At 45.0% G+C, this 13909-nt stretch overlaps 2 protein-coding genes across 2 annotated transcripts in view; both read left to right on the forward strand.

Moving 5' to 3' along the window:
• The window catches only part of LOC110516761 (GTPase IMAP family member 7), a 15446-nt gene extending 12929 nt beyond the window's left edge, over positions 1-2517 (forward strand). The window contains exon 3 of the mRNA XM_090195194.1: positions 181-2517. Within this exon, the coding sequence (XP_090051320.1) occupies positions 181-1238 (1058 nt within the window). The 3' untranslated portion in view covers positions 1239-2517. The remainder of the gene's footprint in view (positions 1-180) is intronic.
• Positions 2518-4690: 2173 nt separating this feature from the next.
• Positions 4691-13909, forward strand: part of LOC110485442 (GTPase IMAP family member 7) — a 40427-nt gene continuing 31208 nt past the window's right edge. Inside the window, exon 1 of the mRNA XM_090195200.1 lies at positions 4691-4963. Coding sequence (XP_090051326.1) covers positions 4933-4963 — 31 coding nt within the window. The 5' untranslated portion in view covers positions 4691-4932. The remainder of the gene's footprint in view (positions 4964-13909) is intronic.

The raw sequence follows: 13909 nt of genomic DNA on the forward strand, positions 1-13909 counted from the left end.
GAACAAGTGTAACAAATGATATTTTGGGGGAAATTATACCACCACCCAAAAGGGTGCTTTAGAGACTGGAAGGACAATGGGGCTTGTGCTCTGCACTGTTAGAGCCTGACACACACATTTCATTAGGTTTTCATCAAGACAATCATTATCAACTCAAGCACTTCTTGTCTGTTTTCACAGATTCAGGGCAGCCCTCTGACCTGAGGATAGTTCTGATAGGGAAGACTGGATCAGGGAAGAGTTCAACAGGAAACACCATCCTGGGGAGAAAGGTGTTTAGAGAAGACCTCTCCCCTGAGTCTGTCACTGTTCACTGTGAGAAACAGAGTGGAGTGGTGGATGGGAGGAAGATTGATGTCATCGACACCCCGGGGCTCTATGACACAACAATGTCTAAAGAAGAGATGAAAAGTGAAATAGAAAAGGCCATCTACATGTCAGTCCCAGGACCTCACGCCTTCCTGCTGGTGATCAGACTGGGGAGGTTCACAGAGGAGGAGAGGAACACTGTGAAGTGGATCCAGGAGAACTTTGGAGAAGAAGCATCAATGTACACCATCATTCTGTTCACCGGAGGAGACCAGCTGGAGGACAAATCAATGGTGGACTTTCTAAGTGAGAGTGAGGAGCTTATGAAACTCGTCAAGGTTTTTAAGGGCAGAAATCATGTCTTCAATAATAACAAGAAGAATGACAACAATCAGGTCCCAGAGCTGCTGAAGAAGATAGAGGAGATGGTGAAGAAGAATGGAGGACAACACTACACCAATGAGATGTACCAGGAGGTCCAGAGGAAGATCGAAGAGGAGGAGGAGAGGAAGAGACAGGAGAAGAAGGAGAGAGAGGAGGAGGCGAAGAAGAAACAAGAGGAGGAGATCAGAAAACGGGAAGAGAAGGCGAGAGAGGTGGAGAGGAAGAGACAGGAGGAGAAGAAGAAACAAGAGGAGGAGATCAGAAAATGGGTAGAGAAGGTGAGAGAGGAGGAGAGGAAGAGACAGGAGGAGGAGAAGAGAAAGGAGGATAAGAAGAAACATGAGGAGGAGATCAGAAAACAGGTAGCAAAGGCGAGAGAGGAGGAGAGGATGAGACAGCAGAGGACGAGGAAGTCGTCGTCAAATGGCTTATTGGGATTGTTAGCAACTGTTTTCACAGCGGTGGTAGCAGGACCATTAGCAATTCCAGTTGGAGCTGCTGTATTTGCAAATGAAGTAGCTGAACATTTAGACGATTCCGATTAAATGAGGAAGAGGAGGGAGTGTGAAGTACCACTCTCTTCCTCATCTTAATGTCAAGTAGTAGCAGTAGAATATCTTAATACTGTACAATGACAACCATCAGTGTTTGTAGCAGTAGATTAATTATGTACAATGACAACCATCAGGGATTGTTCATCACTTTCTAATATTATCAGTTATTTACCATGTTTATTATTCAGAGTCTTAGGGATAATAACATACTGTAGGATGACATTTATAATTCAACAAGAACAAACAGACAGAAAAAATCTGAAATCATGTTTCATTAACTCAGAGATAGTTAAGAAGTTAGAATGGGTAAAGAGATTCTAGGTATCTAGATATCTACAGTATTGATGTATCTACCTTCCCTCCCTGGTCTGTGTTCTCTCTCTACCCTCCCTTTCTGGTCTGTGTTCTCTCTCTAGTATCTCTCTACCCTCTCTTTCTGGTCTGTGTGCTCTCTCTAGCCTCTCTACCCTCCCTTTCTGGTCTGTGTGCTCTCTCTACCCTCCCTCCCTGGTCTGTGTTCTCCCTCTATCCTTCCTCCCTGGTCTGTGTTCTCCCTCTAGCCTTCCTCCCTGGTCTGTGTTCTCCCTCTATCCTTCCTCCCTGGTCTGTGTTCTCCCTCTAGCCTTCCTCCCTGGTCTGTGTTCTCCCTCTATCCTCCCTCCCTGGTGTGTGTTCTCCCTCTACCCTGCCTCCCTGGTGTGTGTTCTCCCTCTACCCTCCCTCCTTGGTCTGTGTTCTCTCTCTACCCTTCCTCCCTGGTCTGTGTTCTCCCTCTACCCTCCCTCCCTGGTCTGTGTTCTCCCTCTTTCCTCTATCTACCCTCCCTCCCTGGTGTGTGTACTCCCTCTAGTGTTAAACACCACATGATTAACACAGTGAGTAATGTTGTAATGGACTGTACGTCACAACTGTACTTCTACTGTAATTCATTACTGTATTTCTACTGTAATTCATTACTGTATTTCTACTGTAATTCATTACTGTATTTCTACTGTACCTCATTACTGTATTTCTACTGTAATTCATTACTGTATTTCTACTGTACTTCATTACTGTATTTCTGCTGTACTTCATTACTGTATTTCTGCTGTACTTCATTTCTTTATTTCTGCTGTACTTCATTACTGTATTTCTGCTGTACTTCATTACTGTATTTCTACTGTAATTCATTACTGTATTTCTACTGTAATTCATTACTGTATTTCTGCTGTACCTCATTACTGTATTTCTACTGTACTTGGGAAAAGAACATTACTTTAACAATTACAAAGAGGTATTTTGTATGTGCTTTGTCATCATACCGACAACATCAAAATAGCCTTTCAAGACCGAAGTCAGCAGGACTTTGAGCAGCCAGACTTAGTATCAGCCAGACTTGTTGCTGGGTTACAGGGTTAAATAGCCATTCAACCAGTTTTGAAAAGAGAAAACTGTGTTTTAGAACTAGAAGAGACTCCACTATCAACATGAGAAATTATGGTCAACCGTATAGACACACACAGACTGAGATTCAATCCAATACTGTATAGACACACAGACTGGCATTCGTAACCGAAAGGTCGCTAGTTCAACTCTAGGAGCAGACAAGGTGAAACATTTGTCCGTGTGCCCTTGAGCAAGGCATTTAACCTCAATGGCTCCAGGGATGTTGTTGATAATGTCTGACCCTGTCTAAAGACTCCAGCTCTCTGTGGGTGTTGATAATGTCTGACCCGGTCTAAAGACCCCAGCTCTCTGCGGGTGTTGATAATGTCTGACCCTGTCTAAAGACCCCAGCTCTCTGTGGGTGTTGATAATGTCTGACCCGGTCTAAAGACCCCAGCTCTCTGTGGGTGTTGATAATGTCTGACCCGGTCTAAAGACCCCAGCTCTCTGCGGGTGTTGATAATGTCTGACCCTGTCTAAAGACCCCAGCTCTCTGTGGGTGTTGATAATGTCTGTCCCTGTCTAAAGACCCCAGCTCTCTGTGGGTGTTGGGATATGTGAGAAACACATGTACAAGTGTGAAACAGGACAAATAACAGCAGCTACTATAGTCACCATCTAGTGAGTCTGACCTGAAATAACCCCTGAACATCTCATGACTGTTTTAATCATGGCAGTTATTTACGGTTTCTCTTTCCCTGTTTGGAAACATGCTGAACTAGTTCATCATCATTCCATTGGATAATAATGGACATGTGGTAACATGCAGAACTAGTTCATCATCGTTCCATTGGATAATAATAGACATGGTAAAAGATCATGTTTCTAAAGACACATCAGCACATGTAGGATGAGTCACATGTAGGATGAGTCATTAATATTCTATTAATAAAACTACTTTCTACCAGGACCCTAGAGCACTACCAGGGCAAGTGTCCCATGCAATAAGGGGATCTGCTGTACCCATGTTATGTCGGAAAAGTCAGTTATGAATTATTCTGTCCTGGTTAAAAACATGTTATCATCCAATAGGCTTTGATAAAATGTCCAATATCCTCACTCACATGTAAATTCTGTAAGAGTAATGTATATGTCGATTGTTTGACGGTCCGACCGCATTCTGTCCCTTATCAATACAAATGTTGGTGCCAGCGAGAATGACATAAGAAAGTAGTCAAGACGACAAGCTTAATTAAACCTCCGTCATGTATATCTAAACACAGAATTATTATCTCCCACTATAATAATAGAGTCTTGTATTGCCGGTAGACTTGATCAATTATTACAATTATTTTCAAAGAAGCGTGGATCATCATTATTTGGACCGAATAGATTGGAATATGTTAAACATTTTGGCTCAATGACTCCATCTACCTTGTGGATCTGTTTGAACAATTTGTACATTCATATTATTATATATATTATATTATTATAGTATTATACCTGTTGAGTTTCTTTGCCAATAGGAGAAGTATATTTGGTTTCTAAGCAAATGTATTTGCATAACTTTTTTCCCCCCACAAGAGCACAATGTTAGTTCAACAGACTGGTACCAAAGCAACATTGTCACACCCTTTACTGGAAATGCACCTCCTTATGAGAAGGACTGTCTAGAACAGATGAAGTCATTAAATCAATACTCTGCACAGCAGTTTACTAATTGCTTGGCTGGGCTGATGTGACAGTCAGATGGAACAGAGTAAAAAGGAATTTGAATGTCACAGATTTTGCCGGTGGTAACACATGGAATTGGTTTTAATAAATCAGCATTCAGGATTAGACCCACCCATTAATACATAATGTTAGCTCAACAGACTGGAAACAAAGCAACATTGTCACACCCTTTACTGGAAATGCACCTCATTATGAGAAGGACTGTCTAGAATATATTAAATCATTACATCATAACCAGTTACAGTGTTCACTGTTCAAGCCACACCTGTAGAAGTAGAGTAGCCAATAAGAGAACTGAATATTACAAACAAGATTATGTACTTCAGGCCATACCTGTTGAAGTAGGGTAGCCAATAAGAGAACTGAATATTACAAACAAGATTATGTACTTCAGGCCATACCTGTTGAAGTAGGGTAGCCAATAAGAGAACTGAATATTACAAACAAGATTATGTACTTCAGGCCACACCTGTTGAAGTAGCCAATAAGAACTATAGAGAGCAGCCATTTCAAGAGTTACAGAAAAACCACTTGAGCTGGTAAACTACAGACGGCAGCTATTTGAAGTGCAAACGTAAGGACGAAGATGAACAGAAAGGCAAGAAGTGATCATCAAAGTGAGTACTACCATTGTGCTTTTATACCTGTGGTCTGTTTTGAGAGTATTCTGAATGCACTCGACTCCGTTCTATGAGCCCCAAAATTACGATCTGCTACTCTGAATAGCCTTGCGATACCCGAACACAAAGATCGTATTTTATCACCTAGCTTGTCATGTTGGCAATAGAACAAGATTTTAAATAAAGCCCACCTGACCCAGATTGTGATTTATAATGGGCCGTTTTTGAATTGCGTAAACAGTTAATGTGTAAAGGCGGGGATACGGGGCTGTGTTCCAAACAAAACAACTACATGTGTGTTTGCTCTAGTTTCTCAACAGACCAGGTAGGGGAGATCAAAAAAGCACCTTATTGTTGAAGACTCTTCTATGGGTCCTAAAAGTGCAATGAAGTCACTTAAGAACCATGCACATTTTGGAGAGGTGTATTGCCACTTGGAAACACCAGTTAGACCTCTCACTCAAACTCTTGTAATTGTTTTATCTTATGTTGCACCGAACCCAATTTCCAATAATATTATTATGTTACTGAATGTATTCAGAGTAATTTCAGTTTTAAAAATGTATAGTAAATGTAAAAAGCACATTAAATCAACAAAGTCATCTCACTGGGAACATTTCAAAGTCTACTCCACGTTGGTTCGTCGTAATTTCATTGAAATAATGTGGAAACAACATTGATTCAACCAGTGTGTGTCCAGTGTTACGGTGCGTGAATGAGGACCCAAAAGCGAATTAACTTAAACAGAGCTTCTTTAATTACCAAACATAGGTAGGCTCAGACGGACCGGCAGATTCCGACAGGACAAGACAAGGTTACAGCAAACATGACGACAGTCTGGTTCAGGCATGAAACACAACAAACAAGAATCCGACAAGGACAGGAACAAAAACAGAGAGAGATATAGGGGACTAATCAGAGGGAAAAAGGGAACAGGTGGGAAAAGGGGTGACGAGGTGGTTAGGAGGAGACAAGGCACAGCTGGGGGAAAGAGGGGGTGGAAAGGTAACCTAACAACGACCAGCAGAGGGAGACAGGGTGAAGGGAAAGGACAGAGACAAGACACAACATGACAGTACATGACAGTACCCCCCCACTCACCGAGCGCCTCCTGGCGCACTCGAGGAGGAAACCTGGCGGCAACGGAGGAAATCCTCGATCAGCGCACGGTCCAGCACGTCCCGAGAGGGAACCCAACTCCTCTCCTCAGGACCGTACCCCTCCCAATCTACGAGGTACTGGTGACCACGGCCCCGAGGACGCATGTCCAAAATTCTACGGACCCTGTAGATGGGTGCGCCCTCGACAAGGATGGGGGGGGGGGGGGGAAGACGAGCGGGGGCGCGAAGGACGGGCTTGATGCAGGAGACATGGAAGACCGGGTGGACGCGACGAAGGTATCGCGGAAGAAGAAGTCGAACTGCGACAGGATTAATGACCCGAGAAATACGGAACGGACCAATGAACCGCGGGGTCAACTTGCGAGAAGCCGTCTTAAGGGGAAGGTTCTGAGTGGAGAGCCAAACTCTCTGACCGCGACAATATCTAGGACTCTTAGTTCTACGCTTATTAGCAGCCCTCACAGTCTGCGTCCTATAACGGCAAAGTGCAGACCTGACCCTCTTCCAGGTGCGCTCGCAACGTTGGACAAAAGCCTGAGCGGAGGGGACGCTGGACTCGGCGAACTGAGATGAGAACAGCGGAGGCTGGTACCCGAGGCTACTCTGAAAAGGAGATAGCCCGGTCGCAGACGAAGGAAGCGAGTTGTGGGCGTATTCTGCCCAGGGGAGCTGTTCTGACCAAGACGCAGGGTTGCGAAAAGAAAGACTGCGTAAGATGCGACCAATAGTCTGATTGGCCCGTTCTGCTTGACCGTTAGACTGGGGGTGAAAGCCGGAAGAGAGACTGACGGAAGCCCCAATCAAACGGCAAAACTCCCTCCAAAATTGAGACGTGAATTGCGGACCTCTGTCCGAAACGACGTCTGACGGAAGGCCATGAATTCTGAAAACATTCTCGATGATGATTTGTGCCGTCTCTTTAGCAGAAGGAAGCTTAGCAAGGGGAATGAAATGAGCCGCCTTAGAGAACCTATCGACAACCGTAAGAATAACAGTCTTCCCCGCTGACGAAGGCAGTCCGGTGACAAAATCTAAGGCGATGTGAGACCACGGTCGAGAGGGAATAGGAAGCGGCCTGAGACGGCCGGCAGGAGGAGAGTTACCGGACTTAGTCTGCGCGCAGACCGAACAAGCAGCCACGAAACGACGCGTGTCATGCTCCCGGGTGGGCCACCAAAAACGCTGGCGAATGGAAGCAAGCGTACCCCGAACGCCAGGGTGGCCGGCTAACTTGGCAGAGTGAGCCCACTGAAGAACGGCCAGACGAGTAGGAACGGGAACGAAAAGAAGGTTCCTAGGACAAGCGCGCGGCGACGGAGTGTGAGTGAGCGCTTGTTTTACCTGCCTCTCAATTCCCCAGACAGTCAACCCGACAACACGCCCCTCAGGGAGAATCCCCTCGGGGTCAGTGGAGGCTACTGAAGAACTGAAGAGACGAGACAAAGCATCAGGCTTGGTGTTCTTAGAGCCCGGACGATAAGAAATCACGAACTCGAAACGAGCGAAAAACAGCGCCCAACGCGCCTGACGCGCATTAAGTCGTTTGGCAGAACGGATGTACTCAAGGTTCCTATGGTCAGTCCAAACGACAAAAGGAACGGTCGCCCCCTCCAACCACTGTCGCCATTCGCCTAGGGCTAACCGGATGGCGAGCAGTTCGCGGTTACCCACATCATAGTTACGTTCCGACGGCGACAGGCGATGAGAAAAATACGCGCATGGGTGGACCTTGTCGTCAGAGAGGGAGCGCTGAGAAAGAATGGCTCCCACGCCCACCTCTGACGCGTCAACCTCGACAACGAACTGTCTAGAGACGTCAGGTGTAACAAGGATAGGAGCGGATGTAAAACGATTCTTGAGGAGATCAAAAGCTCCCTGGGCGGAAACGGACCACTCAAAGCACGTCTTGACAGAAGTAAGGGCTGTGAGAGGAGCTGCCACCTGACCGAAATTACGGATGAAACGACGATAGAAGTTCGCGAAGCCGAGAAAGCGCTGCAGCTCGACGCGTGACTTAGGGACGGGCCAATCAATGACAGCTTGGACTTTAGCGGGATCCATCTTAATGCCTTCAGCGGAAATAACAGAACCGAGAAATGTGACGGAGGAGGCATGAAAAGTGCACTTCTCAGCCTTCACAAAAAGACAATTCTCTAAAAGGCGCTGGAGGACACGTCGAACGTGCTGAACATGAATCTGGAGTGACGGTGAAAAAATCAGGATATCGTCAAGGTAAACGAAAACAAAGATGTTCAGCATGTCTCTCAGGACATCATTGACTAATGCCTGAAAGACAGCTGGAGCGTTAGCGAGGCCGAAAGGAAGAACCCGGTATTCAAAGTGCCCTAACGGAGTGTTAAACGCCGTCTTCCACTCGTCCCCCTCCCTGATGCGCACGAGATGGTAAGCGTTACGAAGGTCCAACTTAGTGAAAAACCTGGCTCCCTGCAGGATCTCGAAGGCTGAAGACATAAGAGGAAGCGGATAACGATTCTTCACTGTTATGTCATTCAGCCCTCGATAATCTATGCAGGGGCGCAGAGACCCGTCCTTCTTCTTGACAAAAAAAAACCCCGCTCCGGCGGGAGAGGAGGAGGGGACTATGGTACCGGCGTCAAGAGCTACAGACAAATAATCTTCGAGAGCCTTACGTTCGGGAGCCGACAGAGAGTATAGTCTACCCCGGGGGGGGGTGGTTCCCGGAAGGAGATCAATACTACAATCATACGACCGGTGTGGAGGAAGAGAGGTGGCCCTGGACCGACTGAACACCGTGCGCAGATCGTGATATTCCTCCGGCACCCCTGTCAAATCACCAGGCTCCTCCTGTGAAGAAGAGACAGAGGAAACAGGAGGGATAGCAGACATTAAACATTTCACATGACAAGAGACGTTCCAGGAGAGGATAGAATTACTAGACCAATTAATGGAAGGATTATGACAAACTAGCCAGGGATGGCCCAAAACAACAGGTGTAAAAGGTGAACGAAAAATTAAAAAAGAAATGGTTTCACTATGATTACCAGAAACAGTGAGGGTTAAAGGTAGCGTCTCACGCTGAATCCTGGGGAGAGGACTACCATCCAGGGCGAACAAGGCCGTGGGCTCCTTTAACTGTCTGAGAGGAATGTCATGTTCCCGAGCCCAGGTCTCGTCCATAAAACAGCCCTCCGCCCCAGAGTCTATTAAGGCACTGCAGGAAGCTGACGAACCGGTCCAGCGTAGATGGACCGACAAGGTAGTGCAGGATCTTGAAGGAGAGACAGGAGTAGTAGCGCTCACCAGTAGCCCTCCGCTTACTGACGAGCTCTGGCCTTTTACTGGACATGAAGTGACAAAATGACCAGCGGAACCGCAATAGAGACAGAGGCGGTTGGTGATTCTCCGTTCCCTCTCCTTAGTCGAGATGCGGATACCTCCCAGCTGCATGGGCTCAGCACCCGAGCCGGCAGAGGAAGATGGTAGTGATGCGGAGAGGGGGGCGACGGAGAGCGCGAGCTCCTTTCCACGAGCTCGGTGACGAAGATCAACCCGTCGCTCAATGCGAATAGCGAGTTCAATCAAGGAATCCACGCTGGAAGGAACCTCCCGGGAGAGAATCTCATCCTTTACCTCTGCGCGGAGACCCTCCAGAAGACGAGCGAGCAAGGCCGGCTCGTTCCAGCCACTGGAGACAGCAAGAGTGCGAAACTCAATAGAGTAGTCTGTTATGGATCGATTGCCTTGACATAGGGAAGACAGGGCCCTGGAAGCCTCCTCCCCAAAAACAGATCGATCAAAAACCCGTATCATCTCCTCCTTAAAGTCCTGATACTGGTTAGTACACTCAGCCCTTGCCTCCCAGATTGCCGTGCCCCACTCACGAGCCCGTCCAATAAGGAGAGATATGACGTAGGCGACACGAGCAGTGCTCCTGGAGTAAGTGTTGGGCTGGAGAGAAAACACAATATCACACTGGGTGAGGAACGAGCGGCATTCAGTGGGCTCCCCAGAGTAACACGGCGGGTTATTGATTCTGGGCTCCGGAGATTCGAAAGCCCTGGAAGTGGCCGGTGGATCGAGGCGGAGATGGTGAACCTGTTCTGTGAGGTTGGAGACTTGGGTGGCCAGGGTCTCAACGGCATGTCGAGCAGCAGACACTTCCTGCTCGTGTCTGCCTAGCATCGCTCCCTGGATCCCGACGGCTGAGTGGAGAGGATCCGAAGTCGCTGGGTCCATTCTTGGTCGGATTCTTCTGTTACGGTGCGTGAATGAGGACCCAAAAGCGAATTAACTTAAACAGAGCTTCTTTAATTACCAAACATAGGTAGGCTCAGACGGACCGGCAGATTCCGACAGGACAAGACAAGGTTACAGCAAACATGACGACAGTCTGGTTCAGGCATGAAACACAACAAACAAGAATCCGACAAGGACAGGAACAAAAACAGAGAGAGATATAGGGGACTAATCAGAGGGAAAAAGGGAACAGGTGGGAAAAGGGGTGACGAGGTGGTTAGGAGGAGACAAGGCACAGCTGGGGGAAAGAGGGGGTGGAAAGGTAACCTAACAACGACCAGCAGAGGGAGACAGGGTGAAGGGAAAGGACAGAGACAAGACACAACATGACAGTACATGACATCCAGTGGGATGTTTGGATTCAGGCTTGAGTCAGGTGAACTGTTAAATCCTCACTTTTAGTCTAATAATTATCTCAGAATCTCCAAACTGTTCCCTTTTATTGCTACCATGGTTATGCTTTCAGATATTTATTCTGTAAGAAACATTTCAATTTAGCCCTATCCACATAAGCCAATTCCCACAAGTGTAAAGGGTTAAGGTCAATGGCAGCATGCACCTTGTACCAAGACATTTTAGCCAATAACCTGGTTGCCTCTGCAAGGAGCCTAAAATGAGTGTAAGAGGTGAATCATGAGTGTACAAAACATTAGGAACACATTAGGACAGTTGTGGGAAGCATTGGAGTCAACATGCGACATGGGCCATCATCCTTGTGGAACACTTGACACCTTGTAGAATCCATGACCCAGTGAATTGAGGCTGATGAAATTAGATTCATCCAGCCATATCTTTCCCTGATTTAATCTGACCAATTATACAGGTATTGTGTGACGAGAATTACAGACCAATGAAATGCTTTTATCCTACTCTGTAAATATCCTATCTTTAAAAATAACAACAACAAGAACTAATGACTAGATCACCAAATATAAATTATCAAATAATCATTTATGTAAACAAACAAACAAACATAGTGAGCCCAATAGAACCCCATCCAGCAACTGTCAACACAACACATTTTGTCAAGATCACAGCCCGTATCAACAAAGCATCTCAGAGTAGGAGAACTGATCTCGGATCTGTCCATATAATCTTATTCATTATGATCTAAAAGTCCAAACTGATATTAGTTCAGCACTCCTACGGGCCCTGGTAACTACTAATCTCAACATTGTTGTTGTTGTTGTCAACTCAATCTGTCATGGAATCAGTAAACCCTGCTCTAAATCTGTCATGGAATCAGTAAACCCTGCTCTAAATCTGTCATGGAATCAGTAAACCCTGCTCTCAATCTGTCATGGAATCAGGAAACCCTGCTCTCATATCTGTCATGGAATCAGTAAACCCTGCTCTCAATCTGTCATGGAATCAGGAAACCCTGCTCTCAATCTGTCATGGAATCAGGAAACCCTGCTCTCAATCTGTCATGGAATCAGGAAACCCTGCTCTCATATCTGTCATGGAATCAGTAAACCCTGCTCTCAATCTGTCATGGAATCAGTAAACCCTGCTCTCAATCTGTCATGGAATCAGTAAACCCTGCTCTCAATCTGTCATGGAATCAGTAAACCCTGCTCTCAATCTGTCATATAATCAGTAAACCCTGCTCTAAATCTGTCATGGAATCAGTAAACCCTGCTCTCAATCTGTCATGGAATCAGTAAACCCTGCTCTCAATCTGTCATGGAATCAGTAAACCCTGCTCTCATATCTGTCATGGAATCAGTAAACCCTGCTCTCATATCTGTCATGTAATCAGTAAACCCTGCTCTCAATCTGTCATGGAATCAGTAAACCCTGCTCTCATATCTGTCATGGAATCAGTAAACCCTGCTCTCAATCTGTCAGGAAATCAGTAAACCCTGCTCTCATATCTGTCATGGAATCAGTAAACCTTGCTCTCAATCTGTCATGGAATCAGTAAACCCTGCTCTCATATTAACACAAATTCGAAGTCTAGATTTGGTCATTGAACTTATATTTACGGTTGCTCTTCAGCAAACCACAGGAGCAATCAGGGTTAAATGCTTTACTCAAGGTTATATCGATAGCTTTTTCACCTGCTCAGGGAATCAAACCAGAAAGTTCTCGGTTACTAGACCAACACTCTTAACTGCTAGTATACCTGCCTGGAAAGAGGCCTCCATTAAAGTATTTTACAGGCCTGGCAGATGATGTTGAAAGTACATTTATGACTTTCCCTTGGATTTCCAGTAGCCTGTTATCAGGAGTGATGAAACATGTTCAGTTATAAGAGCTCTTGGTACCATTTGAAAGGAAACACTTTGAAGTTTATGGAAATGTGAAAGGAATGTAGTAGAATATAACACAATAGATCAGGTTATAGTTAATACAAAGATTAAAACAACCGTTCTTTTGTATTTTTTTGTACCATCTTTGAAATGCAAGAGAAAGGCCATCATATATTATTCCAGCCCAATTGCAATTAAGATTTTGACCACTAGATGGCAGCAGTGTATGCAAAGTTTTAGACCGGTCCAGTGAACCATTGCATTTCTGTTCACAATGTTGTGTCAAGACTGCCCGAATGTGCCTAATTTGTTTATAAATAACTTTTCATGTTCAAAATTGTGCACTTTCCTCAAACAATAGCATGGTGCTCTTTCACTGTAAAGCTACCGTAAATTGGACAGTGCAGTTAGATTAACAATAATTTAAGCTTTCTGCCAATATCAGATATGTCTATGTCATGGGAAATGTTCTTGTTACTTACAACCTAATGCTAACTTCTCTAGGGTAGGGGCAGCATTCAGAATTTTGGTTGAAAAGCATGCCCAAATTAAACTGCCTGCTTCTCGGGCCCAGAAGATATGATATGCATATAACTGGTAGATTTGGATAGAAAACACTCACATTTTTCCAAAACTGTTAAAATAGTGTCTGTGAGTAAAACATAACTGATTTGGAAGGCGAAAACCTGAGAAAAATCCATTCGGGAAGTAGTTTTTTTGTTGTTGGTTTTGTAGTTTTCTATTCAATGCCATTACAGTATCCTTTGACTTAGGACGCAAATTGCAGTTCCTATGCCTTCCACTAGATGTCAACAGTCTTTAGAAATAGTATTCTGAAAAATTCTGAAAAATGAGGAAGTAAGACCAGTCTGAATGAGTGAACCCTAAAGTGTCACAAAGCTTTTTCATGCGCACGACCGAGAGTTATTTTCTTGTTAACCTTTTATATTGACAACGTTATTGTCCGGTTGAAATATTATCGATTATTTAGGCTATAAACAACCTGAGGATTGAATATAAACATCGTTTGACATGTTTCTCTGCCTGTTTTGACTGCTTTTGAGCCTGTGGATTTTCTGAAGAAAACGCAAACAAAACTGAGGTTTTTGGATATAAAGAGACTTTATCGAACAAAAGGAACATTTATTGAGTAAATTAATGTCTGCTGAGTGCAACCATATGAAGATCATCAAAGGTAAGGGATTAATTGTATCTCTATTTCTATTTGTAACTCTTTCTCTCTTTGTAACTCTTCTACTTGGCTGGTTACTGTTTGAAATTATTTGTCT

This window comes from Oncorhynchus mykiss, chromosome 13 (genome assembly GCF_057628025.1).
Source record: "Oncorhynchus mykiss isolate SJ-2025 chromosome 13, ASM5762802v1, whole genome shotgun sequence".
Lineage (NCBI taxonomy): Eukaryota > Metazoa > Chordata > Actinopteri > Salmoniformes > Salmonidae > Oncorhynchus > Oncorhynchus mykiss.